The sequence below is a fragment of the Durio zibethinus genome, chromosome 14 (assembly GCF_047325235.1).
Source record: "Durio zibethinus cultivar Kanyao isolate XHJ-2024 chromosome 14, ASM4732523v1, whole genome shotgun sequence".
NCBI lineage: Eukaryota > Viridiplantae > Streptophyta > Magnoliopsida > Malvales > Malvaceae > Durio > Durio zibethinus.
In genome coordinates, this window is record NC_143175.1 from 10,512,328 (window position 1) to 10,540,041 (window position 27,714).

Genomic DNA, 27,714 nt, shown 5'->3' on the forward strand with positions numbered 1-27,714 from the left:
CACGTGTGAAGGGAGTGTCTAAAGATGTGGTTAGGAATGAGCCAATCTTTTGCCGAGTCGTGATTGGAGGGCTTTGATTACATTTCAATATTCAATTCAATTTCATTTTGAATAAAAAAACAAATGATTCGTATATTCGTTCAAAAATCAAAATTTAATATTTTTATCCTAATTTGAACTAATTTAATTCTTATACTTTTGACTTACAAAATATGACTCCAAAGTTTAATAGAATTACAAAATCATTTTTAAATTACTGATATAATAGTTTTTTAATCATGTAAATTGCTAATGTAATTTATTTTCCTGGTTATGTAAATTATCAAATAAAATAATTATTTTTTATTTTTTTCCTTTCATTCTCTCTTAAACTCGACCTTGATATCTAACACTTTCCAGAATAATGGTTGAAATTCATAAAGCTAAAAATTTCAAAACAATGGATGAAATTTGATAAAAATTTAGGTTATTCAAAACAATGTATCATTGTGATATATGCACCTACCCTATTAAATCAATTACTGGTTACTTTTTTTTTTTTTTAACAAAACCGATAGAAGATCCAGCTATTAGTATATTTTTATCGTATAAAATATTAAAATTTATGTATTCGTATTATATTTTATATAAAAATTAAATATTATAATTTATATTTGTATAAAAATATAAAATATATTATTTTGATTTTGTTCAATTCATTATAGTTATTAATAAAATTTTAAATCATATTATCTTCGTATATATTTTTTGTATTGTATTTATGTCGTATCAACGTGTTGTATTTTAAATTATCATGTTTAACTAATAGCTAACAAAAATAATTTCTTTTATAAAAAAGGTTACAATATTAAAGAGGAATAGATATTAAAATTTGAATTTAAATTTATTTGATATTAAATTTCATATTGAAAGTATGCATACCATTTTTAATTCATTAATTTCTTGTCCTTCCCTACCAGTGGAGCCAAGCTTAAGTAGCAAAGCAGAAAACTTTTGTTGATCAATTCCATTAACTTTTCACCCTTGCACTTACTCTTACAATCATTGAAATTTCATGCACCGGATCCCCTGACGAGCTCTTGGCTGTCAGGAGAGTCTATCAGGCTCGATACAAGAATTCCCTGGAGGAAGTTGTTGCTGCTCGCACCAATGGAGATATCCGAAAGCCATGTCCTCATCAATATATTATTTTTCTTTTTACTTTATTTTAAGGTTTATGAAACCTTGGGGAACAAGTAATTAATGAAGTTTTTTGGTTGCTGTTACAGCTCTTAGCTGCTTTCGTAAGTGTGTTCAGATATGATGGAGAGGAGATAAAAACCGGACTAGCAAATTCTGAAGCCAAGATTCTTCATGATGGTATCAAAGACAAGGCATTCAATCATGAAGAAGTTATCAGGATCCTGAGTGCAAGGAGCAAGATGCCACTCATGGCGACTTTCAGTCGCAACAGAGACGATCTAGGCACTTCCATCACACTAAAGTACCCATAAAAAGCTCCTTTTATCAAAGCTTCAATAACTTAAAACAAGCTATGTTAGTGTCAAATGTATTCTCAATTAACTTTTTTCTTTCCTCTTTCTCCAGAATTTGCTAGGTGATTCAAGTGATGAATTCCTGCTGGCATTGCGTAATGCAGTTTGATGCCTCAATGACCCGAAAAAATAATCTGAAAAGGTTAAGCCTTATGATTCTAATACCATTTTAGTAAGACTTTTTCATCAAATTAAGCATTGTCTGCTATAGGTTTTGCACAATTCGATCAAAAGGATTGGAACTGAAGAGGATGCTCTTACCAGAGTGATCATTACGAGGGCTGAAAAAGACCTGAAACAGATCAAAAACCCTTATCACAAGAGAAACAGTGTGGCTCTTGATCAAGCTCTTGCTAAGGACACCCCAGCTGATTACAAAGTCTTCTTACTCTGTTGGGGAAGGAAAATTGAAATTCTTATTGGCCTCTCTTTTGATTCAAAAATTATTTATGTAGTCAAATTTGCTTGCTGTATTTAAAGCCGCTCTTTGCCATCACATATCAACACAGAACAGTCAAAGGGGTAGTTAAATATGTATGTTTCCATTCATGTTAAGATGCGTTTCACCAACAGTTTCAACTGGTTAGACATTATTTTATGGGGACAGATTTACTTGGAAACTATGTACTGCATTGTTATAAACAACTACATAATTGTATTTATGGATAAAGTATCATGGAGTATTCCTAATAGGAAAGGCAAAAAAACCAAAAACCTTGATCCAATGCTAATCAAGGTTTCCTATAGTGCAGATTGGAAAATCATCTCAGCAAGTTCCTGCAACAACACAAACAAAACGTCCTTGTCATTAGCATTACTTGCTATTTAATGTCAACAGCTTGTATATGTGACAATGAAAGAAGAAAGCTCGAGAAAAAGATCTAACTACACTATTTTCTAGGTTAAAGTAATGCATAACGGAGTGTATATAAAAGAAAAGTAAACAGTCAAAAAGGCTCTATGAAAAGAATTGCCTTGTCATTTTTACAAAACCCAACCCCAAATCCAAACCTCTAATAGTAGAGCAGAATGGTCATCACAGTCAATCATAAAGTTGAAAGAATATAAACATTATAAAAAGTAATATATCTAACTACCTGCTTGGCTGAAGCAACCTTGGGCTCTCCCCATTCCATGGCTTTCTTCTCAAGCATTTCAAAATCAGCTATACCAGCCTGTTGGATGATGTATTGCTTACATTAGACATAGGAAATGCCTATTATAGGCCGAAAAGGAAGTTAATACAAAGAATATAACCTCAATTTGGGCACCAATTTCTGTGTCAAAGCTGGAATATCGTTTACGAACAAGCTCAGCCAAAGAACCATCCTACAAATACAAATCCATTAATATTGTCAAAGCGAAGAGAAAAGTGAGAGGCATGGTCAAAAATTGGAGGAAACTTGATATTATATACTTCAATCAGCTTGGCAGCATTTCGGAGTCCACGGGCCAAGGTGTCCATTCCACTAATATGAGCAATGAACAAGTCCTCAACATCTGTGCTCTCTCTCCGTCTAAAAATCATAAACAGCAAAAAAATTTATCTCAACTGGATAAAGAAAATGAGTGTGTGGGTAGACACAACACAACTGCAAGAAAACAAGGAAAAGTTTACACTCACAATTTTGCATCAAAGTTGAAGCCTCCAGGTGCTAATCCTCCCTGCCATAAACAAAAGCGTAAACACCAAATGTAACCCCAATTGAAAGTCAAATCCTTTTGAATTATCAAAAGTAATTAAAAAGAATCCTTCGCATACATTTCTTATCACACTAAGCATAACCATAGTTGCCTCTCCAATATCTGTCAAGAATTGATCTGTATCCCAACCTGTATTGCAAACAAATCCAAATCTTCAACTCTAAGAAGATTGTAATTCCAAGTTTGTCAAATGAAACTAGGAAGCTTTGTAAGAATAGAATGCATTTAGTTATTGAATGGTACCAATCTGAGGATCCCCCGTGTTTGCATCAATATTTCCTAGCAATCCATTGATTCTTGCAGTCTCAAGATCATGATGACAGCTGCCAATTGCACAAGCACCATAGGTTGGCAGAGGAATTTCCATCATGCAGTTGTTGGTAATGGGCAATAATTTTACTTGGAAATAATAAGTATAAGAAAAACTGAATGTATGGAACACGACAAACCTGTGACCAGAGAGTGTAGCATGGTTGCATTCAATGTTCAGTTTGAATTCCCCTGCAAAAGGAAATAGTGAACAATGAGTAAAAAATTTAACTGCCTACCAACATAGATAACATCAGGAAGATTTTCCTTTTTCTTCTAATATAGATGGAGCTGATCAACTAGAAGTTCCAATATTCTGAAAAGCATGGTTTGGATCATTAATTTAAAATAGGTATTTGAATAAAGTGACAGTTCACTTTACTATAGTTTCTGTTGGAAACCAAATACTCCACAAAATGGTTCTACATCACAAAATATCATAAAGCCAAATAAAATTCCAAATTAAGCGACATTATTCTCTGGGCTGAGGGTTATGCTTTCTTATCATATATTTTGTTTCTCAGCCAGCTAATCTTACCATGTAATCATCATGTTCTTCTTTATTTATCAGGTCCTGGTAAGAGCATGACTTATACACTTGCTCTTACTAAATGGTGTAAGTTTTCACTTTTCAACCGGCACATATGGTCACATTCATGAAATCAACACTTGCTTTATCAGGTAAGAGTTATCTATGAGACAAGTTGCCTCAAATGCACAAGTTTAGGTTATACTTTATTTTGCTAATGCATGCTGAAAATTGGTACCATGATTGACGAAAATAACATAGTTATCAAAGATCATTTGGAAGGCTACATTAGGGATCAGATGAGAATTCATTAGAGCTCACCAAGTAGCCCATTTTTTCGCAAGAAGTTGGCTGTTGTTGCAGCATCCCAGTCATACCTGGAAAAAAAATTTAGCATAGTTCATATAAAGAACAAAAGGGACTTGATTGATATTACTAAGAACTGAAAGGATTGTTGAAACATACTGATGTTTGGTAGGTTCTTGAGGCTTAGGTTCAATCAATAGGGTTCCTGAATCAAAGTATGTTCCATCAGATTTTCAGCAAAATAAGAAAAATACAAAAATGAACAACAGGGAAGAAATGCAGAAAACTCCTTTGGTCCAGAATGGAATCCTTCATTTTGTTTCCCCCTTCCTAGCAACCTATATTTTCTGGAAGGGAAGTTATCATACAGACTTAAGATTATAATAATGGAAAATTACCATTGAATCCGATCTTCTTCTTATAGGCAACAGCAGCTTCAAGAAATCTTGCCTATCAAAAAATAAATAACAATAGTTTAAGTTGATGAGAACTAGGGCACCACATTAGAAACTTTAAAAAACTTCCAATCAAGAAAAATGTATAAAATAAAGTAAACCTTTTAAGTAACATAAAATTAACAAGAGCTCACATTGAAAAACATAATTTACCAGAACACCATAGCAAGAAATGTTGAACAAACATACCAGATGATCAAGCTCTCTTTCCATGTCTGTGTTCAAGAGTGATTGATAACCCTCACGACCACCCCAAAAGACATAATTTTCTCCCCCTAGATAATGTGTCACCTATAGTAGGAGCAAAGCAGCGTATAAAGCAAATATCAGAAATAAGACCAATGCAATTGTAAACTAAATGCACAAAAATAGACCAAGTTTCTTCTCGATGTTATATGAGAAAAACACCCACCTCCATGGCTTTCTTGACTTGAGCAGCAGCATATGCATATACACCCACTTCAGAGCTACCAAGCAAACATAGAAGCAAGTATTAAGTTCATCAAGGGACAAACAGATCTTGTTCTATACAGGATATACTAAGGATATATGCAGAATACTCAATTAAGGAAACCTGGTAGCACCACCATGCATGTAACGTGGATGCATAAATAGTTGAGCTGTACCCCACAAAGGACGGATCTTGTCTCCCTTCATAGTCAAGTAAAAGAGATGTTTAGGAAACAGATAGCTTAGTCAAGTTTCAAACAAGAAAAACTTATCAAACAGATTATATTGAAGACCAACATGCAAGTATAATTAGTCACACCAAAAAAAAAAAATGGCAAAACAAGGTGCCAAATTATTTTGAGCAATTTGAAATTTGTGGCACAAATTTTTCATGCCATAATTAGATCTTAGTTTTGATTGCAAGAGCACAAATAGCTAAAAAATGAGAGGCCCAGACCCCAATAGCAATCTTTCTCCATTCTCAAATTCAAAATATACAACTTTAAGTTTTACTATTCTTTGCCACCTCCAGGTATGCAATCAAGCACTCAATGAAAACAAGTAGGAAGCCAATTGCCAAGAAGATTCAATGGTCTCTATTCCTTATATTAGAGAAGTAGAAAATTACAGAGCAGGTGAATTCACTATTTGTGTTCTATAAATATTTATCCTTCACGTTACTCATTGCTGAGAATCCATCAAAAGTGACTTATCGTTATACTTCTTCCACAAACAATAAACTAGTTCAATCTGTTTAGGTTACATGCATATGTCCAACGTAAATGACATGGGCGGCCTGGTTAAAAACAGGCACAATGCCTATTACCTGTGTGATATTGATTAATAAATCTAGACTGTAAAATAAACAAACTAAAAACAAATAAGTAAATACGTTGTAAAGAGATCCAATCTGGGATGTTCAAGAACATAAAGAATTATTGAAAGAAATAAAAGCAGGTTAGGTACTTAAGTCTCTGCTTAAGTAAGACGGCATCCATTCAAAACTTTTTTGCACATTCAGCCAGTTACCTGAAGTTCTTTAGCAAGGGCCACCACTTCATCCAAGTTTGATTTAGTTTCCTACAAAAAACACGATAAAAAAAGATTGACAGACAATGTTCCAAAGCAATAGGAGGGCTGCTGAGACAGTTTAGTAAAAACCCAGTTCATTTCCAAGCATTCAAATATAAAAGCAACTTTAAAAATCAATAAGAAAACTATCTGACCTCTAGTGTTTTGCCATCCGGAGCAATGTCCCTGTCATGAAAACACCACCTATCAATGCCAAGCTTTTTAATGAATTCGAAGTTGGCTCTCACTGCAATTGTTTCAAAAAGGAGCAAAAAAAAAATTAATGCATGCTGTGAATTAGTATTAATAAATAATAAGAGGTGGGCAATAATTATCAATCTTACTTCTTCGTTTGGCCATAGCAATGGAATTGGTACCATCTTCCCAAGGCCAAAACTTTGTGGGTGCACCAAAAGGATCAGCACCTGTCCCACGGAATGTATGCCAAAATGAAACACTGAATCTCAACCAGTCCTACACCATTCATAACTAGTCAGCAACCATCAACACCTTGATAAATCTCATACAAGTTAAGAAAGAAAATTAACCTTCATTTTCTTTCCAAGAATCTCCTCTTCTGGATTGTACCATTTGTATGCAAGTGGATTCTTGCTAGAAGGACCCTGAAGTCAAAATTACTGTTAAATGTCATATGTTCGAATAATTAAGCTATGGCAATCACATCTATGATTGCTTTGAGAACCATATTTCTAATTTCTAATAAAATATTCCAAAAAGAGAAAGAGATAATATTTCAGTAGTAACAAAGTATACAAATAAGACCCTTTAAATTTTTTATTCACCAACACATTCACAATATTTTTGACGTATATTGGGATGTAAGCCTTTACCTCATACTTAATTTTGGGAATTCCAGGGAAAAATTCCCCTTCCCACTCATCATCTTCAGCACATTTTCCACCAAGATCAGCAGGGCATGTTTGTGCAGCATTCTGCATGCAAAAACAATTCCAATTCAGATAAAAATTGGAAAAAAATTACGTAACATAATATCTACATAAAGAATACATATAAACATTACAAAAGATGTTCACAAAAAAAAAAAAAAAATGCAATGGAAGGTTTTTTACCACTATAAGAGAGACCACATTGATACAAAGAAGTAGTAATAAAATCCTCCCAGCCATACTTTTCTTCTATAATATCATGAAAACTAAACCCTGAAAAAACAGAGCCAACCAAACAATTAAATTCTAATAATATAATAAAAATCAACCGATAATTACCCCAAAAATTAAGCACATAGAATTTGGGAGAGCATCAAAAGTTTAAACATGTAATTATCAAAAAAAAGAAAGAAAAATTTAGGGTTTAACAATCAGAAAATAATAGCCTACACTGATTCATGAAGATAAGGAGACAAAATTAAGCTGGCAGCTTAAAATTTTTTTTTTTTTTTTAATGATGAATACCTGTCATCAGCTATCACATAAAACCAACAAAAACATTAAAAATAATGAATTTTGACAAATACCCATAATCAGATATCACATTGTTAATCTCAAAAAAAATTCTTTTTTAATTTAAAAAAAACCCATCAACGAAAAAAAAAAAAAAAAACCTTGAAAATCGAAAGAAAAAACAGCTGAGAAAGCGATCTTACGGATTTTGACAGAAAGAATGGATTTTGAAAAGAAAAAAGAAAGCTAAAGCCAGAAATTGAGAGGAGTCAGTATTTATAGGTTGAATTCAGAATGATTTTTGTTTTGGATAAGGATAGTTACGTACATCACTGTCAGTTCTCAGGTTTTCTTTTATTAGTCTTTTAACTAGCAGTATTAATTAATATAATTTAGCGTAATACCTAAATTTCATATCATCCGGGAAGGAAGATTTGGGAGTGGATTTCAAAAATTGTTGTAGGTTTAAGATCCTAAATATATTTATTTTCTCTCCTGAAACTTATTTATTTATTTATTTATTGATAAATTTAGTACACCCGTAAAAGATTAGCTCTAATATTAAAATGTTTTCTTTTTTTATCAATTTGGATTCAATTTATATTTGAAATATTATTTATTTTAGAGTGAAAATAAAAAATCTTGAATGTATGAAATTTGGTACCCAAAATATACTTTGAAGGTCATTTGAATAAGGGATTAAGGTTTTTTTTTTTTTAAATACTAGTAATTTTATTATTATTATTATTAATTTTTTAATAAAAATTATTAATTATTATATTATATTATTTAATTAAGATTATTTTCAATCCAAAATGCTCTACTTTAAAATGATTCGATTTATATCTAATCCAACATATTAGATTAAACTTTTATATCTAATTGATGAATCAAAATAATTTAAATTCAATTATTTAAATTTAAATAGTTTAAATATCAAATTCAAAAAATTCAATCTATCATTTAAACCGATTCCAGTCGAAAATAACTTCAAATTTTTTTCAAATTAAAATGACTGACCCATTACTAACCTATCTTGTCTGATTGACGCTGTACCTCTAGTTGAAAAACACTAACCCCCTCAGCTGTCCATGTCAATCCAATCACGACACGGGTTGGTTATCCAAATACTAGCCGGCCCAAAGTACTGTTGGACAAAAGAGCTGCCCGATTGAACCGAACCTAATGGCCCTATTGCATCCAAATGTACCCTTATCAATCCTAACCTATGCCAAAACGAACTCGAGGCTTGGGGGTTTTAAATTAAACCGTCTTATTCCATGAAAAAAGTTCGTGGCGGCATGTTGTGAGTTGTTGCGGACGCAATTGAAGTCTTAATCCTTCATTCGAATATAGCATTAACTGCTTGATGTCGATACTAATCAACGAGTTGCGAGAAATCCTGGTGATGTGCATCCTTTCAAGGCTCCCCGTCAAGTCCCTATTAGATTCAGGTGCGTTTGCAGACCCTGGAACGCTTCTTTTAAACCTCCTATTTTATGATCAACAACCATAGAAACGGCAACCTCAATCTCCTCGGAACGCGTTTCGACAAGCTTCCTTACTTCTCCATGCTTTCAACTGAAACGAAACCAAGAAAATGATGAACACGTCGTGTTTAATCTGAAAGTGAAAGAGAATAATCCACATGCTGGTCACGATATGTGATACTTGTCAACTAAAAGTGTCCGGACCCTCTTATGGCTTACTTTGTTTGTTTGATTACAATCGAATTACCCTTTGGAATCCTTCCACCAGAGAAGTCAAGCTTCTTCCTGAATCCACTATCTCACGCCCTGCTTCGGCAGATTGCACCAATTTTGGTTGCTTTAGTTTAGTCTTGAGTCTCTTGACAGCAAGTTTTTTCTTTCTTACAACTTCAGGCGTTAAGTTTTATCTAGATGTTGTCCATATGTTTTTTTTTTTTTAATTTCCCAATTTCCTTTAATTCCTCAGCCTTTATATTTACAAGAGGACGTAATGCGTCTGAACTTATTCGAACCTACAATTTTTAAGTTTCGCAAAAATTTTATGTCAACTGATCCAAGCATCAATCAGTTGTCTGTAACCTTTTTTCTTATGAATAAACTTCTTTAGCTTAGGCAAAAAAAAATGTAATAAATTTATAGAAAAAAATAAATAGAGAATGGAAAAAGATGCTGCCAAAGCCCAAAAGAACTCATCAATGCTGATTTATTAAGGAATCATTAAAGCAACAGTACGATACTCTTAAAAGCCACATGCCAACACATTTAGGCAATGAAGAAACAACCACGGAATTAAATAGAGGAGAGCATTCTTCAATATAAAATTCAAAGGCATTTAGTAGGATTTTAAGCTTGTCCACTCATTTGCCCTTTTGCTAACACACCAAGTAACACATCCTTGTAGGCTCCCTTAACTCTCTCCTCTATCTTGTGGGCAAATTTATCGGTTATTCCTTTCAAATTTCCAGCTTCTTGGGTTGAAACCAATCGAGTCAATGCTTTTTTATCATCCTCATTTGCACCTTCTGTGAGTGCTGTTTCGAAAACCTGAAACGGAAGACAATAGATCAAAAAAACTTACTTGTATATTCAAATGTATCTTTTACACTTTAATTTCGGAAAATATCAGTCAAACAGAATCTTAATAATCTCACCTTGGTGAAATATGTATGAGGGGTGCACAGGCATTCTATTGTTTCTTTCAAGAGTATCTCAGCTTCAAGACCCTAACGAAATTAAGCAATATAGAAGTGGTTAAATTTTAGAATTTAGGCCAATTGTTTTTATTGCCAAAGGTTTAATAATAATGATGCTATATGAGTATATAATTAATGCAAATCCATATAGGGTAACCTCAGTGATGGTCTTGCCAGAAATTTTCTTGTATTGTTGATAGACTTCCCTGAGATGAGGCTTGCTCCTTGTGGTTAGAATCCTGATCACTTCCTCGTCCTCGATAGGTTTCCTCTTATCGCGATTGTTGATTGCTTGTAAAAGTGCTTTGGCCTCTGATTTTGCAGTGTCTTCCTTGACCTTTGGTCCTTCATACCTATAAGCACTCACCAGTGCCACTAAGAGCTGTACCAAGAACAAAACAAACTAATTATTGAGATAGCACTTTGGGTTGCAAAGTGTTAAGATTGGAACAGATTCAAGCTCTTTAGCTGTTAGATGCTAACTTTTCAAGGTGGTTATATAAATCAACTGAGTAAAATTATAGGTTGTACCTATACTTTGATATAGATTTGGAGCAAGGAAAAGAAACAATCTAATGTGAATATGGTGCAAACCTTGCGCTCAGTTCCCTTCACGTGGGTAGCAAGATCTTCCTCAATGGATCGTTCAAAGAGGGAGTGGTACGCCTTTCTTGCTCCCAACAGCTCATCAGATGATCTGGTGCATGCTATTTATACGATTACACCATATAGCTGGGGGCCCTTCTTCAATGCCTTTTTCAACAACCGAGCATCCCTCTCCCACGGATGCATCAGAGAAAGCATCACAGCATCCTAAAAATATTTTAGAGTAGAGAAGTCAAGGTATATGCATCATCCATGATTTATTTTTTTATAAAATGTCGAAATCATTTTACATAATCTCCCCTTCTTCAAATAAAAATTTTTTTTTTGTTGAAACCGTTTTATATATCCATCTCCCGAGTTTAAGGCTCAAATCTCCCTTTCCATAAAATTCCTCATACGTATAAAATTAATTAAATTATTAAATAAATGTAATTGATAAACTGGTGATATTTCATCTGGGAAATATAAAAGCCTAATAAAAAGAAGACAAAAGCATAATAATGAATGAATTAAGCTGAGTGTGCATATATAAGTATACTTTAAACCGCTTGAATTCAACTTTGAGATTTTTTATGGCAGAATCGTCCCACCGCTCAAATTGACGTTCGTCCTCGATGAAGAATTGGGAACATCCTTTCCTGATAAATCTCTTGTGCTCATGGTGTGTTTTTGTCAATATTGATATTAATGAATTCTCATCCACTCCAATTCCTAATTTAATGAAGAAAAGTTTTATAATTTTCACTCATAGTATATAAAAATAAACTCATAATGTAATGCCAAATAATAAGAACATTAACTTTCACAATGATTTTGAGTTGTAAAATTGTATAGTACTAGTAAAGACTACAACTATGGACAATGTCAAATCACAATATTTGGATGACCACATTTTCCAGCTTAATTACAATGCAAAAACTAATTAACCCAAATGGAGAAAGGAGACAAATAGGATTTTGAAGCTTTCAATTTGGTAAAATGAGGCAAAAAAGAAATTAATAATTAATTCACAAATTCCATTTGGTGAATTCATTAAAAAAAAAAAAACCATGACTACATATGTTTCACTATCACATAGTTACTACCTAGAAAGAAATTTAATTCATGATACCAACTGCAAAAAAGGAAGGATTAATATGAAAAGATTGAAAAATGAAATATAAGTTTGGAGGGAGGAAAATGAAGAACCTGAAAAGGCTTTGTTGAGAAGTTGTACATCAGCTGGATGGGCCATTTTCTTTGTTTTGGAGTTATGCAGTGTGGAGAGAAAGAGTCGTAGTATTACTAATGCAATGAAAAGAAAAGGTGCCATGCTAACCCCGAAACGCCCTACATTTATATAAACCTTAGAGGTTATTTTCGTCATTAATTGTTCAATTTTAGGGTATTTTTGGAAATGAATTTCGAAAGGGAAGAAAAAAGAAAAGGAAAAGAAAAAGCTTGAAAAGAGAGAATAAACAAACAACAATAAAAATTGGTATTAATAAATAATAGCAAATGCAAATTAATATAAAACTTGAAAGAGCAAGAAGTCAATATTATTTTCCTGCTTTATTTTTTTTCTTGCAATCTTCTTTTTTAATTGGGGTAAGGAGAAATTGAAAGTCAACTTTTTGTTCAAGTAGATACATATATCTATAATTAAATAAAATATTTTAATTATAAAAAAAATCATAATTTGAAAATAAAAAAAATATTGTAACTGCTAGAATTTAAATATCAAGCACATTGAATACTATTTCTTAAAAATAATTATATAAATCAATTGAATTAAAATTTTTTTAACAAATTCAATCTATACATTACAATTTACATATTTATCGAGCCCTTTTTGTGTATTTTTCAAATGATTAAATAGTCTAATAGATAGCTGTGTCTTATCAGTGCTTATATCTTGTAATGTGAATTTTTGAGGTTTACTTTTTGCATCATTTTGATTTATTTTGTAGATACATTATAATTTTTTTAGTTTTTCTTAAATATAAAATGCTTTTGAATTAAAATTAAATTATCTTTTAATATCTTATTGTTTTATTATAATCAATTGAACTATAGAATATATATTTTTATCCAATTAAACTTTCAAATAATTATTTTAGCCCAATTGAACCTTTGATTAAACGAAAATTAATCAAATAGGTTGTTAGAAAATATTTCAAAATATGAAAATATAATTAAGTAATAATTTAATGATAGAGGAATCATGTTAAGTTAATAAATAACTTAAGACTTGGTTCTTAACATCAATAATAATATGATTCTAGACTTGAAAATATAATCGATTGCTCTATGTGAAAAATTATAATTTTTAAAAATATAAAAAATGATTTCTCTTTATATGAAAATTTTGATTATTCATACAAACAAATATGTCTATAATCTTTCAAAGAAACATATTTTTGATCAAAGGGAAGTGATTTTTTTATTGAAATAATATAATAAAAAATCATAACCTTAAGATTCAATCCCTATAAATAAAGATTAATGTCAGTTCATTGGATACAACTCTATTGAGCAATAACTCTTTTCTTTCTCATATCCTTTCTCAATTAAAAGCAAGTTTCTTTGGTATTGTTTACTGCAGATGAAAACCTTGTTAAGACAATGTATCTCCTTTTTTACTAAGGAGTATTTAGTAGTTTATTTTACCAGTGCAAAGTAAGAACAAATAAGATTTCACTGTATTTTAGAAACATTTCGATTCATTCTTTTAGCAAATTATAACTAGTTGAGATGAAATAAATCTTAAGTAAAGTGGCATTTGGAGTACGCATTGAAGTCATTTTATCCGCGATCGAAAGTCCAAATTATTTTACTGCAACTACAAAACAAGAAAATTTGATCTAAGAGAATTTTGCAAATTCATCGATTCAACATCAATTCAATATATTCCTATTTTGTACTATTATATATCCTTTTGATCAATTTCTCTTTCACATAAAGTTTTCAACAGCAAATTATTCAAAGAAAAATTAAAGTGGGTAGGTATTTTCCATGTAATTAAAATGAATTGATTGGTCATGATAAAAATTAGGTAGAATGTGGCTCTCATTCCTTTTTTCTTACATTAAAAATCTCATCCAAGTTTGTTGGGTGTGAACTCATCTATTTTAGGGATTGAAATTGGGACCAAAATGAAAGCTACACAATCTTACATCTTCAAACAAATTAATTCATTACTAAACGCCAAAAAAATTAAATTCAAGAAAAACCAAAACTATAACAATATAGGTTTGAGTTTTTCATCTAAACTTTTTTTTCTTATAACAAGTGTTTTGCTAATATTAGAAAACTTTTATTCATAGAATTTAATATTTTTCTTAATTAACCTAACTAGTTGAGGTATATATAGAGATGGGGAGAATTTAATAATCTCAAGTTTGAATTTTTAAGAAAAGAAAGACTGAATTTGTGAAATGAAAAAGAATTATTTTTATTTATAAAATGTAAGATTGATCAAGCTTAATGAACTTCTATATTTACGAAAAACAATGCTGAGAAGGTATAAAAGATCATACTTTTGAACCATGTTTTTTTTTTAAATAATAAATATCTTCGATTTGTGGTGATTTTATATGTGAATGATACCTTTAGTTGTTGGGGATAAATCGGTCATTAAATTTTTTCCTTTTCTTTTTGAAAAGCATGTATGTTTTAATTATAGAAAAAAAAAAAAAAAAAGCAGTTGGATGTGCATGCCAATAACTTGCTTTTTTTTTTTTTTTCTCAATTTAACTTCATAAATAATTCTCTTTTTCTTTTGGATATTATACTAATTAGCAAATTGATTTTATTCATTTCATGGTGAGATGAACGTGATGCCACTTTTTAATTATTTATTATTAAGTTGAAAATTTATGCATGGACGTCTATTTTAATAAATAATTAATTAAATAGATGCATGTTTATTTTTTTCATAAAAGTTTAAGTGATGGAGGCAACTTTATTTTAGGGTTAGGACATATCTTAAGTTTTAATGAAAATTTATATTAAATTTATAAATTATTTACAAAAAAAAAATTATGTAACGAGAGTCGAATTGAAATCTTACAAATAAGATATTTAGTCTTAACCAATTCAATCAATTACATTGATATTTATGTATGTTTATTAACTATATATATTTCATCACAAAGCAACTTATTAGAAATTTTTTTTAAGGAGATGTTACATAAATCTTGCCTTTAACGTAAATTAGAAAGGCGATTCCTCTTTTTGCAAATTCATTAAACTATATATATTTAGCCACGGTACAGTTGCCTTTGAAATAAATAAATTCATTAACTATATATTTATTTATTTATTTATTGAGTCACTCACAATGATCACAGGGGTCTATTCTTGCTTCTTTATGATGTATCTAAATTAGTTTATTAGCCAAATTTCAATGATAATGACACTCAGAATCGAAGAAACCATACAATTTAATCATTTAAACTTTAAATTCATGCATTTCATGCCTTATAATAATCTAGTCTCGTGAAACAGGCGACTCTATTCATCGAATAAATAATTAGTTATATGTCAAAACTTAGGTGGTGTATGTGGAACTTGGCAATGTGCAAGCAATTAGCAAGTTGGCAACAATAATTAATGAGGGGTGGAAAATATTTCTGCTATTTATTAAAGAAACAATTACAAGTATATAATTTCATTCTTTTTTTAATTTTTCCCACTTATTTTAATTGCTTATCTATTTGATTTTATGGCTATAATTCGAAGTAAAATGGAATTTGAACCCTTATCCAGCAATTTGCTATCCTCCATGATCGAGCAAGTTGAGTTGAGTCACTTGGGATTTAAAAAATTTAAGATCTTTCAAATTTAAATTATTTTGAGATCATGTTATTTGATATTCGAATTATTGGGTTCAGTTTTTTTTTTTTTGTTTGAATTTAAATTAATTTAAGGTTTAGATTAACTTTTATAATATATCACAATCATTAATTAATTCATTTCTGGTTGGGGTCCTCAAGGACTTCAACATGCGAAACAAATTTGCGGTTCTTATCCAATTTGAGTCAACCAATGTGAAACTGTCTAGCAGAAATATGTATCAGAACAAATTTAATTGGAAGAATTTATGCATATGAAAAATGAAATCTTATGCAGTTTAATTCAACAATGTGGACATTATCAAGCATTTCATACCTACCATGTAATAAATATCACATGCAATAGTTCACAGTCCGAGAGAGACATCAACCTACCGACAAGAGAGAATGTTCAGCAAATTACAAGACAAAATGGGGTTTGGACAGTAACACTAGATATTGATCATTTTGTTTGTATCATCCAGAATTATTAGCTTCAATTGACAATCACAATCTAATCAAACCAACGGTAAGTTCCTACAATAATTTTCCTACAGATTTGGCCCAAAAAGAAAACAAAGTTCCTACATTACATTAGAGTTGCTTTCACTTAAAGCTTATGTAAAACTGATATGTTACTGAATTATTAAATGTTGCTTTCAATATTGATGAGTATCCAAAAGTTGTTATCAGTTGATCCAATTCAATACTCCATGGTACTAAACATAAATAGCAAAACTTCATGCAAGTTTACAAAAATATGTCAAAACCAAAGGGTCTTCTAACTTTTTTTCTTATTATTTTTCAAGCTTTTGTTAATAAAATGGCTTTAATCTCCTTTCTTTTTTTCTTTTTTACTTTGAAAACGGTGTAAAAAGCGTAACAAAATAAAGATTTCAAGTCCTGATATTCAGCGAACTATCAGGAAGGAATACAACAGAAACTGAGAAAACTCAGTGAACTAAAATGAAGAGTTTTAAGAAACTTTTCACAAGTAAATCAAAAACCCATGGCCCTCAATCTTGTTTTAAGATTGGAGGAATGGGTTCACTCAAAGTACCTGATGTCATTCCTTCCCCAGAAGAAGACTCTCAGGAACTCAAGAAAGCTTTTCAAGGTTTCCTCTCTACCTCCATTATTTTCATTTTTCTTCCTTTATGTTAATGTTTATTGAGATCATTATTGTTATGATCTTGTTTTAACTTAAATTGTTGTTGTTGATTGTATTTGGAAACTGTTTACAGGATTGGGAACAGATGAGGAGGGGATAATTGGGATATTAGGACATAGAGATGCAAGTCAAAGGAAGAAAATTAGAGAAACTTATCAGCAGCTCTACAATGAAAGTCTCATTGATGCGCTTAAATCTGAACTTTCTGGTGATTTTGGAGTATGTTCTCTTCTTTGCTCCCATGTTTATTTCATAACAAGTTCCTTCCTGTGCATTCCAACGTAGTTGTGTAGTTGATTGAATTAAGATCAATGTGAAATTCCCATCAAAGTTTCAATGATTGTCTATTGAAATTTATGCTGCAAATCCTTAGAGATTCAGAACCTTGAGATCTCATTATTGTGAAATTAGAACACAATTTTAACCATAGCAAAAAAGGAACCAAATCATATGATTCTTTAACAATAATTGTTAAGGCCTCCGGATTGGTCTAGCTGGTATTGTCTTGAAGCAATTGTATACATATCACACTTGTATACAAGAAAAGACCTGTCTTAGAGTATGTTTCGAAGTGAAGCACTCTTTTTGTTCTGATTTACTGTAAAAGGAAAATGATTGCAATAAAAGGTTTCTTTTAGGTTATTATAGAAAATTAGGTGTTCAACTTCATTTAAACTTTTAAATTTACATAAAAGACAGTATAAATTTACTTCATTTACAAAATTAGGTTATTCCAGATAGTGATTTCAATAAGAGGCTTTTTTTTTAAAAAAAAAAAGTCTTGTTGGAACTTTTTTTTGAAATTGCAATTACAAATTACAATCATAAGTATTACATCCATATATAAAAAATCATTAAATAATCAAACAAACAAACCAACCAACAAACTAGAACATAACTAGACAAATCCAATATAAAGTTGAACCAAACCCACATAGTGAGGTTTAGTTTTAGCCCTAGAATGATTCTTAAACTCGTTGAACTGTTCCCATGACTTTATGAAGCCCTTGATTTCCGAAAACTAATGTTCACATCCAAGTGAATTCCTGTGGTTATACTTTAAAAATAAAAAGTTATGATGTTGAACAGAAAGCTGTCATTCTTTGGACATATGATCCTTCTGAGAGGGATGCCAGACTGGCAAATGAAGCACTGAAGTCAAAGAAGAAGGGTGTCAAGAAGCTAGAAATCATAGTTGAGATGTCATGTGCATCTTCTCCACACCATCTTGTGGCAGTAAGGCAGGCCTATTGCTCTCTCTTTGACTGTTCACTTGAAGAAGATATTGTAGCTTCAGTATCTATGCCCCTCAAAAAGGTAACTGTATTCAGAATCAATATGCACTTGATAAAGAAGGAACACTAACCTGTAATTGACTACGCGTTCATGTATATGAGGTTTTGGAGGATTGCAAAACAGCCAGTTGACTTGTTAGTTTTGTTGATGCACAGATTCTGTTGGCCTTAGTAACAGCCTACAGGTATGACAAGGAATTGGTCGACATGGATGTGGCCAACTTAGAGGCCGATAGGTTACATGAGGCCATCAAAACCAAGGAGCTGGTTCATGATGATATCGTTTATATACTCTCTACAAGAAATTTCTCTCAACTCAGGACAACATTTGAAAGCTACAAGAAAAAATATGGAAATCCTATTGACAAGGTTCTTCTTCCATCTATAAGCATTATGTAATCTATATGTATTATTTTTCCCTTTTTTTTCTTTTTTACTTTCCTTTTTACTGAGGAGATCTTTTGGCAGGATATCATGAAATCAGGGAAGGATGATTTGGAATCACTATTGAAAATGGTTATTTTGTGCATAGATTCCCCAGAGCAGCACTTTGCAGAGGCAAGTATATACATTTTTTACCCAAATCTTTAATTAATAAACCATGGGATCCATGTTGCTTCTGATCCATGATTATAGTAAGAAAAAAAGAGAAAATAAGAAAAGGAAACTCTCATCAACTCTGAAAATAGTTTGAAATAGTGTTTGGGATGAGATTCTCCATTCTGGCAATAAAATTCAATTGTTGCTTTCTATGCAAGAAAGGTTAAGCAGATGAAATTCAACTCTTCTTTTTTTTTTTTTTTATGCTCTGCTAAATCCCTAGCTATCTTTCATATTGAAGACATGAGAAAATGTATCAGACCACTTAGTTGTTAAAACGTAGGTGTTCAAAAATGTGGATTTCTGTTTAGTACTGCTTTCAAGCTCAGTTTTGGGAGTACTTCTAACAGACTTGTTTTGTTTTGTTTTGTTTTTTCTGCATTTTGGGGTGGCTTCTAATCTGTTCAAACCATCGACAGGTTGTTAGAACTTCCATCATTGGACTAGGAACCGATGAAGATTCACTAACAAGAGCCATTGTAACTAGAGCAGAAATCGACATGATGAAAGTAAGAGGAGAATATTTCAACATTTACAAATCGAACCTTGATGATGCAGTTATAGGGGATACATCTGGAGACTACAGAAACTTCTTGGTGACCCTACTTGGTGGAAAGATGTGATTCATTCTGGCATGTATACAGTATGAATTTGTGACTCTAGATAGTTTGCATTGTTATTTTAATATGATTTGTAATGGGAATATTTTTCAGGAAAAAACAATCAAACTCAAGTCCTGAATTGTTTATATCTGGTTTCAATCTGATTGCTTGTACATAGGTTTCAATAATGATTTCTCTGTTTCCAGTCTGATTGTTTACAGTGTGAAGTTTTTAATTCTCTGCCAACTAAAACCATTACCAAGCACCCTGAAGCCATTTTCATTCTAATTAAAATTCATGCCCAGCATTGTCAATACGGTATACAAGCTATAAACCACTTCTTGGTTTAACAATTATAGTTTAAAAATTGACAATTAGGTATCCAAACTTTGATTCCATCATCAATTTGTACACTAAACAGAAGTAGGAAGTCTTGGTAATATGAAAGATGAAATGAAATGACATATATAGAAGAAAAGTCCGAAGAAAGAGCCATTTAACTATCTAGAATAAAATGGTGTCGAGGGATGTAACATACAAGGAATTAGAGAAAATAATCTTGAATAAAATTACAATGAAGTTATCAATGGTTGTGTCAAGTTGGACTCCGGTTGTGTAAAACTCACTGGACGCAGAGATGGTTGGCGATAGGCTCCAACTGCTTTCACATAGCTAGCTTCCATCTGACCACTTTTCTCATCGAGTTAATCATTCTCAACGGCATTCTGTCCGTGAAAATCAACCACTACATAGGTTAACTTAAATGCTTAGCAAGTCTAATTTTCATTCTAAAGACTATGCGATCATTTAATTACAATGTTGTGATAAAAGCTTATGAGTTTTAATTCCTATTGGTGTGCCAGTCCCTATTATTGGCAACAACGTTTCAAAGTAGATTACAATAAATGAATGAAGAAACTTTTCAATAGGAGAATGGATAGATAGCTTTGGAGCGGCAAAAACTATTTTCATTTTCCTTCAATGGCCTGTCTCCATAGTCGTGAACATAACAAAGCATATAAACTATTTCAGCAGGTTTCCTTATCCCCAAAGGCCAAAGCTACCTACTAAACCTACATTTTCAATGCTTGAAAGTTATTCAGATAAATATGCAAATGACAGATAGCTATCTCACAATGTTGACAAACTTATTCTTGTTATGAGTTAATAGAGATATTTAAGGAATCAAAACAGACCTGAATAGAGTATCCTCGAAATGTAGGAAGAAAGCGGATCTTGCAGTACTCATTGAACATTATGGTCAGCAATATAAGGGGAATGGTGGATATAGAAGCAGCTGGTTTCGATTTCAGTCCAAAGAGACCAATCATAGTAATTTGCATAAGAATGATTGCAACAAATATATAATGATGAATGAATGGCCAAAATTGACCACATGTGTCATAAACAGTATCGTATACATCCTGAATCTGCAAAATGTTACCATCAAAATTCTTACTGCTTTTAAGAAGGTGAAAATACCATGCTTATAAAAGAACTGTTCACTCAGTTCCCACAACAAACCAAGTTAATATGGTAAAGGTCAGAAAGTTACCTGATTGATATACACAGCATAGCCTAGGAAGAAGTAGATAATAAGAAATGGGAGCAACAATGGAGCAACAACTGCATACACTATACCAATCAGTATGGAAAGGGAGACAGTCGGGATGATTCTAAAGTATGGTAGTGAATAAAGATACAAGTCTTTCTCCTTTCCTCGGCCATAGGTGTATGACTTTATAAGATTCCAAAATAGTAAGTCAGGCTGAAGAATCTCCAAAGAAAATCCTGAGAGCCCCTCTGTCAAGATGTATGTCATAAAGAAATCTGCCTGGAACATGTGAATCCATAGTCAAATCAATCAGACCAATTTTCTAAATTATGTGACAAAGACAATATTTTATGACCAAACTGCTTACCCATGGATGCAATTTTTTTGCAGAATCGACAAATAATTGAAGAACAGGCAAAGTTAATCTTATAAGCATCATTTTTTAGTCTTTTCATCCTTATTATGCAAACAATTTTAATGCATTTCAGATATAAATCACACAAAATTTATGAAGGAAATAAAAAGTGAGCATAATATTAAAAAATGACATATGAAGACAAAGCAAGCGTACTTGAGAAGAGACAAGGCTAGCAAGATGACCGGGCAAGTTCTTAGGATGACTAAAAGATTCTCCAATTTCATCAAGCAAGGACCCTGATATCAAGCTCAAAAAGAAAACATTTCCCACAAGAAAATAGAAAACCATGTTGCAAGCTTTGATCTCCGCCTTGCTCTTTGAGATAGAGCCACTCACTTTAGCCATGGCAAACATTGCAAATGGAACAATGCTTAGAAATCCTTTGAGGATGGCACTGGGAAGGTAACCCGTCACTACAGAGGATAATCCTGGTCTATAGTACGATAAATATGTCAGATGAAACACTGTATAAGTTCATTAAGCAGTTAAATAAAGTGAAAATAAATTATAGAGACACATAACAACTCGTTTAGTTATATTGACAAGATCTCTATCTGATACTTTTTTAGCAAATATGGGGAACAATTCTCACCATAGGGACCAAACAGAAAAACACACTAACGTATACATAAGTTAGAAATAAAATGCGTCATAATCCTTGTACCATATTCTTATTAGATACCTACTTATGCTGGAGATTTGATGAAGAAGCTAAATACAAATTATATGGCTCATGCATTTAAAAGGACTTAAAGTTCAAGATATACTATACAACAATATAATGTTCCCCATGATAGTATACCAAATAGATAAATATGATTGGTGAAAAATATTTAGTAAATACTGAAATAATATATATTTATCAAAAAATATATATATTGTATAAGGAAACCAAATGATACTAATGTCAATGCTGTTATTTTCTGGGGGATTTTATTTAGGTGGTCACTTAGGCCTTACCTTTTTCTCTTTAACAAGGCTGCATTCCATTCTTACAGTTTTCAAGAAACTTGAGAAATTAATTTACTCTTAGCATTAACATGTAGCTTACAAAAGCTAGTAACGAATCGTGTGGAATGTTATAATGCCTGAATGTATCAGCAAAGATCAAGAGTTCTTACATCAATTCTATAGCCCTGGCTGGAGGAAACCATCTCTTAAGTTTCTCAAATTTAGCTATTCCTTGAACAGCTGTGACTGGGACTGCAAAGAAAACTGTAAGAAGTGATGCAGCAAGAATCACTATGATTTTGTAAAGCGGTAAAAATTTATATTGAATTTCCAGATTCCTCCATGAGACATCACTTGGTTTTGGAGCTACTTCAGTGATCCATAGAAGTGGATTCATGTGATGCTGAGCTTGGGCAGCCAAAGCAGCTCCCCAGCGGGATTTGAATGTGACAAAGGCAACAGGCAATTCCTATAACAAACATACAAGGAACTCAGGATTTCTAACTTCCATTCTCTGAAACATTCAATATCCTGAATTTACATACCCCTTGTTATAGTTATATTTCCACATGAGTTTTGGACCACAGCTATTTTCAAAACTGTTATCTCATTGTATTGTTGCCATAAGAATTATCATCTAGTGCGTATTATGGAATACTTCCAACCAAAAGCTTTTGTGCTCCTTAAGTACTTACTGATATATATTTTTTTTCATAGGGAATTGGGAGTAGCCAACAGTATCTTCCACCTTACATGATGAAGATGGTAACGATGGGCAGATGGCTCATTTTGTTCAAATATAGCACTATCAAGGTGACAGATCTTCAAAACCAACAATCTAACTGGCTCATCCATCATGCTGCTACAATGTTACTACTTGAAACGAGCCTTTTGGCTAACAAGAGTAATAAGAGCAAAAATTTCCTTCTGCTTCCAAATTCATTCAGCATAAAACTAGCCACTGTTCATGCAAGCATTCATAATGCACGTATATTAGAAAAAAAAAGGCCATCTCATTACATCAAGCTACAAACAAACACACACACAAAACTGAGGTTACCTTTTCTTTGAGCATATCTTCACTCTGTAAATGATGAATCTTATGACAGAGTTCCTGAAGCTTTTCCTCAAGCAGGGCTGCTTTCACATAATCATCTCGACATTCATCCAAGCATAACATTTCCTCAACTTGTTTCTTTACTGTACATCTCTTTTTTAAGTCTTGTATCTTCTGATGAATATATCTCACCTGGTTCTACATGCAAATCATTTGTAAGAAGTCTGTTAAAAGGGAAAGAAAACCAAAATAAAAAATCTCTTATGCAGCAATGATAATAAAAATTTGTCAACAAGTAGTAGTTCACACATAAATAGGAAGATACCACTGTCTTAGTATTTTCAAGCAAGTATAAAGATAAAATGGAATATTGTGGTCAAACATGTTTTGTGAGAAGTGGAAATTTTTCAATGAAACCATTGGAAGTGCATGATAAGAAAGCTATGTTAACCAACAATCTTTTAGAGCAACTTGAAATGGATGACTTAAAGTCCTTGAAAGGTAAAAAAATCAACCTATCTAGCAGTATACACCAACTCCTCAGAGAGAAGTAAATCCTTGTTTTCAGGGCCCGGATGCCCAACACCTCTAAGAGAACTCAAACCTTGTTTCCATGGCCTGGATGCATTACAAAGTCTCTCATACCAGCCATCCTCAAAAGGGTTTTCCTCTTGTTAGAATTTTAGACAAAGGAACTCTGAGCACTAAAAACCCTAAAAACTCTTCTCAAGAAGAATGAAAGCGAAGTTATTTGCATGTCTTTTAGTCAGAATTCCATGATATTACTAATATGTTGAAGTACAATAATGGATAAGCTTTCTTGAATGAGACCAAACTGATGAAAGAAAATTTATGATCTCAATGCAAGCTGGTTCGAAAGGAATGCCCCTTGTAACACAATTTATCATTTTTTTCGCTGCATCTGATTTATGTCTTGAAGAATTTAGGTGGCATAAAAGTAGAAACTAAGATAAATTTTCCCAAAACTTCTAAAATAAATTGATCCTGGACACAAAAGTGTGATCAACATGATCCTTGAAAAAAAAAAATGAAAATCAATTTTCAACTTCTGAGAGCTGTAGGAGACATGATACGCTAGAGCTACACAAGAAATTTTCTCTTAAGGATTCAAACAATTACACTTTAGTACACAAGTTAAGCTGTTGCAGTTGATAACATTAGAAAGTGCTGCCTGGTGTATAAATAAAGCTGTCCAAAATTATAATGGCACTTAGAGAAGTTTTGCCATAGGAAAGATATTTTAACTACAATCTTTATCCAATGCTGTTAAAGCTCAATTTATTCAAGTGATCGTGAAGATCATTTGATGACATGTAGCACACAGTAATTTTCTGAAAATGTTTATTTTTGAATTTTTGAAGAAACACAAAACTTCATCATTGTATGACAGGTGGAAGAAACAGAAAAACTGCAGGACATAGAGATATCTAATTGAAGACTATATATTAAACACTTACCAACAGATCTTCAATGTCTTTCCCATCATACAACATTTGGTAAGAATGATAACTGTGAGGATGATGTTTAGAAAAGAAGTGATCAACACTACAGCCACGAGCCTTGTGTTCATTGCAGAATGGAACTTGTCGAACTAGAGTCGTAAACTGATTAGGATGATGCTTCAGGTTCTGCACCTGTTGAATCCTTTTCACCAAAATCTCAGAATATTCCTGGAGATGGAAATGGTGTAGGAAGTCACCTGTTAAGTCAACATTTCTGAATGCTAAAGTACAAGTCAGGACCAGAAGTAACATGAATATGGCAATTATCCACCATTATTTTTCAGTCGTGAGTTAAAATTTCTCAAGTAAAATGGGAAGTTATGAACGCAAAGCTTACCCTGTACAAAAGGTATAATCCATAAAAAGATATAAACCACAAGCATATAAAATGCACCCAAAGCCTGAGAAACAAGAAGCCAAACTCTGTGATTAATACATTGATTATATTGTTGTTAATAAACAGATAGAATCAATAATACCATGCTGAAAAAGTATGACTGGTAAAATGCTAGACCTTTTCACATGTACAAAGATAAGACAGGAAAAGATGAATGTCTGCACTTTCAATCCAAGTATAAATTTCTTTTCTTCTGTAGAGTTCAATGATTCTAAGAATTCATTTAGTGATACGAAGGCCGCCTTTTTTGCTGGCATTGAATGCTTTGTAGAAACACTCACCACAGTAGAATCTTAAATAGACAACAGTATAGCTCGCTGCTGAAATCAAGAAACAAAAAGTATACATATGCTTACATTATAATTAACTGTGAAAGTCTTACATGTTAGAACCTCTTTTGATGTTAGATATTGTGCAAGAATCCATGGAACGGTAACTTCCAGATGGGTCACTCTGTCCAGCATAATTAATCGGTAGGAGTATCAACGATCCAACAAGAGAGCAAACAGCAAAGAAATTGATCCTGAAAAGACAAAAGAAAAAGGCATACTTAAAAACCAATCAGAAGTAACATTGTCAAGGAAAAAAAGAAAAAGGCATTTGCTAGATCACTCCAAGCAGTCATTATACTTTATGATGATATCAAACATGTAATTTCCAACATACCTGGAGAGCTAACTGCAGTTATAGTTTGTGTTGCACATGAAGGATCACTTCTGTAATAATATTAGCTGTTCTATATAATCTTAGAATGCATCACATCTGTGTAAAGGTCATCGAAGTTAATAGAAAAATGCCTACGTTACATCTACTTACATGAACTCTTCAATTTACACAAAGTATCCCTGTCCTAATTTCATTAATATATATATATATATATATATGTGACAGTTTAAACTCAAAATTAACTGTGTTGTATACATAGTTGTATGATCACGCACCAGATACTGACTCCGAATATCACAAAATATTATCATAAAGGATTTTATCAAATTAAATAAGGTGAGAATTCGGGTTTCATAAAATCAAACAAGATCAACAAAAACAATTACCATTGTTTATGATCATTAAATCTCAATGATCTAATGAACGTATAACTTCTTAATTAAGAAAATAATAAAGATAAAGAGAGATTAATTTGTATAGGCTAAATGTAGTTGTAGTAATACACTGACCCGAACTTGAAGAGTCTTACAACAACAAGAGCATCAAGCCCACTGGTTGCAAGGATTTCATCTTCAGTGAAACGAAAGGCTCGAGGGATCCAAGAAAAGGAAGGAAAGAAACGAGCCAGAGAGAAAGGAGGGGGGAAGATGATCGGATGTCGTTTGGAAAGAGGACGAGGGTAGTATATGGGAGCGTTTGAAGGCTGTTTCTTCAAAATGGAGAAGAGAAACAGAATCACTAAGGCCAATCCTATGTTAATGGCTGCCGAAGCCAAAAGGCTCTGAGGATTCATTTGAGAAAAGAGAGAAAAAGAAAGGGTTAAAAAAGAAAGAGAGAATAGAGAAAAGAAGAAGAAGAAAGGGGTTGCTTTGTTAGCTTTGGTATGGTACGTGGCAGTGCTGCATGCAGGCGAGGAAGTGATTTTCTTGGAATTTTTAGTATGAAAGTGAGACACCTGTAATAGAAAACTCCAAAATAGGTGGCTCAACTTATATGTTTTTGGAGTCATATCCTACACACATTTTCCTTTATTCTTTTTGTTGCGGACGGAGGGTTGTAAAAAATAAAGTTTACACAATGACTTGCATGTAATTGAAGATCTTGTCGTACTTGAAGTTAATTCATTAGTTTTATTTAGAGGTATCCGTATATTGAAGATAATTAATTATTGGATATGGAAGATCTTATTCTATGAAGTTTTAATAGTTTTATTTTTTTTTTCAAAGAAAAGGGTAATAGTTTTATTTAGAGGTGACAAAATAAACATAAAAAATACCTGAATTCAAAACAATCCAAACCGGAAAAAATCTGAATTTGTATCTGAATCAGTACTCCAAACCCGAACATAATCTGATCCTGCCAATTTGACACCTCTGTTTTTCTTTAATCAATTTAGCTCAGTCTCATTTCTTTACACTCTGGACAAACACCAAGCAGGTTATATGTATACCAACAAAGAAATGCAGCCCCATAGACGTGCCTAGCCCCCATTCCCACCCTGGAGAAAATCCTCTACTCTCAACACGCAGTGCAGAGAGGGAGGGCTTCTTGAGGGAGTTTTGGGTGGTAGTGGAGGCTAATAACAGAGAGGTGGTC

The 27,714-nt window shown here is 32.4% G+C and overlaps 6 protein-coding genes across 12 annotated transcripts; 2 read left to right on the top strand and 4 right to left on the bottom strand.

Annotated features, from left to right (window-relative positions):
- Positions 1 to 1,149: 1,149 nt before the first annotated feature.
- LOC111294768 (annexin-like protein RJ4) lies at positions 1,150 to 2,013 on the top strand. The gene is made up of 4 exons (XM_089742966.1): positions 1,150 to 1,170; positions 1,269 to 1,433; positions 1,588 to 1,638; positions 1,747 to 2,013. Exons 1-4 carry the CDS (start codon positions 1,150 to 1,152, stop codon positions 2,011 to 2,013), a joined length of 504 nt encoding a protein of 167 aa, XP_089599092.1.
- On the bottom strand, positions 1,334 to 8,203 carry LOC111295064 (xylose isomerase). 5 transcript variants are annotated; one of them, XR_016327506.1, is made up of 23 exons: positions 7,984 to 8,122; positions 7,451 to 7,540; positions 7,211 to 7,312; positions 6,908 to 6,982; positions 6,704 to 6,833; positions 6,515 to 6,606; positions 6,318 to 6,368; positions 5,413 to 5,489; positions 5,251 to 5,305; positions 5,028 to 5,129; positions 4,782 to 4,833; positions 4,543 to 4,588; positions 4,399 to 4,454; positions 3,689 to 3,740; positions 3,483 to 3,562; positions 3,298 to 3,368; positions 3,160 to 3,200; positions 2,953 to 3,052; positions 2,793 to 2,864; positions 2,633 to 2,710; positions 2,251 to 2,312; positions 1,797 to 1,827; positions 1,334 to 1,669 (listed from the first exon to the last, which is right to left on the bottom strand). XR_016327506.1 is itself a non-coding variant. In XM_089743499.1 (21 exons), exons 1-20 carry the CDS (start codon positions 7,505 to 7,507, stop codon positions 2,277 to 2,279), a joined length of 1,425 nt encoding a protein of 474 aa, XP_089599625.1. In that variant the 5' UTR covers positions 7,508 to 7,528; the 3' UTR covers positions 1,813 to 1,925; positions 2,251 to 2,276. The 5 variants fall into 5 exon arrangements, 4 of the variants coding, with proteins under 4 accessions (XP_089599625.1, XP_022744155.2, XP_089599626.1 ...); XM_089743499.1 differs by lacking the exons at positions 1,334 to 1,669; positions 7,984 to 8,122 and having other exon boundaries at positions 1,813 to 1,925; positions 7,451 to 7,528; XM_022888420.2 differs by lacking the exons at positions 1,334 to 1,669; positions 1,797 to 1,827; positions 7,984 to 8,122 and adding an exon at positions 8,185 to 8,203 and having other exon boundaries at positions 2,059 to 2,312.
- A 1,754-nt stretch (positions 8,204 to 9,957) lies between these two features.
- LOC111295082 (annexin D4-like) lies at positions 9,958 to 12,361 on the bottom strand. Its single transcript, XM_022888441.2, has 6 exons — positions 12,258 to 12,361; positions 11,608 to 11,780; positions 11,058 to 11,276; positions 10,621 to 10,845; positions 10,422 to 10,493; positions 9,958 to 10,314 (listed from the first exon to the last, which is right to left on the bottom strand). Exons 1-3 carry the CDS (start codon positions 12,301 to 12,303, stop codon positions 11,175 to 11,177), a joined length of 321 nt encoding a protein of 106 aa, XP_022744176.2. The 5' UTR covers positions 12,304 to 12,361; the 3' UTR covers positions 9,958 to 10,314; positions 10,422 to 10,493; positions 10,621 to 10,845; positions 11,058 to 11,174.
- On the bottom strand, positions 10,114 to 11,152 carry LOC149515032 (annexin D4-like). Its single transcript, XM_089742967.1, has 4 exons — positions 11,079 to 11,152; positions 10,621 to 10,816; positions 10,422 to 10,493; positions 10,114 to 10,314 (listed from the first exon to the last, which is right to left on the bottom strand). The coding sequence occupies exons 1-4, from the start codon at positions 11,150 to 11,152 to the stop codon at positions 10,114 to 10,116; spliced, it is 543 nt and encodes a 180-aa protein (XP_089599093.1).
- Positions 12,362 to 16,620: 4,259 nt separating the features above from the next.
- Positions 16,621 to 19,759, top strand: LOC111294326 (annexin D3-like). Its single transcript, XM_022887594.2, has 6 exons — positions 16,621 to 17,000; positions 17,128 to 17,273; positions 18,144 to 18,371; positions 18,506 to 18,718; positions 18,818 to 18,907; positions 19,369 to 19,759. The coding sequence occupies exons 1-6, from the start codon at positions 16,850 to 16,852 to the stop codon at positions 19,570 to 19,572; spliced, it is 1,032 nt and encodes a 343-aa protein (XP_022743329.2). The 5' UTR covers positions 16,621 to 16,849; the 3' UTR covers positions 19,573 to 19,759.
- A 68-nt stretch (positions 19,760 to 19,827) lies between these two features.
- Positions 19,828 to 27,362, bottom strand: LOC111295195 (Early-responsive to dehydration stress protein (ERD4)). Of its 3 annotated transcripts, none has more exons than XM_022888587.2 (10): positions 26,628 to 27,362; positions 25,835 to 25,975; positions 25,393 to 25,456; positions 25,011 to 25,223; positions 23,536 to 23,730; positions 22,646 to 22,944; positions 21,678 to 21,957; positions 21,107 to 21,385; positions 20,748 to 20,981; positions 19,828 to 20,276 (listed from the first exon to the last, which is right to left on the bottom strand). In XM_022888587.2, exons 1-10 carry the CDS (start codon positions 27,125 to 27,127, stop codon positions 20,256 to 20,258), a joined length of 2,226 nt encoding a protein of 741 aa, XP_022744322.2. In that variant the 5' UTR covers positions 27,128 to 27,362; the 3' UTR covers positions 19,828 to 20,255. The 3 variants fall into 3 exon arrangements, with proteins under 3 accessions (XP_022744322.2, XP_089599627.1, XP_089599628.1); XM_089743501.1 differs by having other exon boundaries at positions 19,828 to 20,296; XM_089743502.1 differs by lacking the exon at positions 20,748 to 20,981 and having other exon boundaries at positions 19,828 to 20,296.
- Between the last annotated feature and the right edge of the window lie 352 nt (positions 27,363 to 27,714).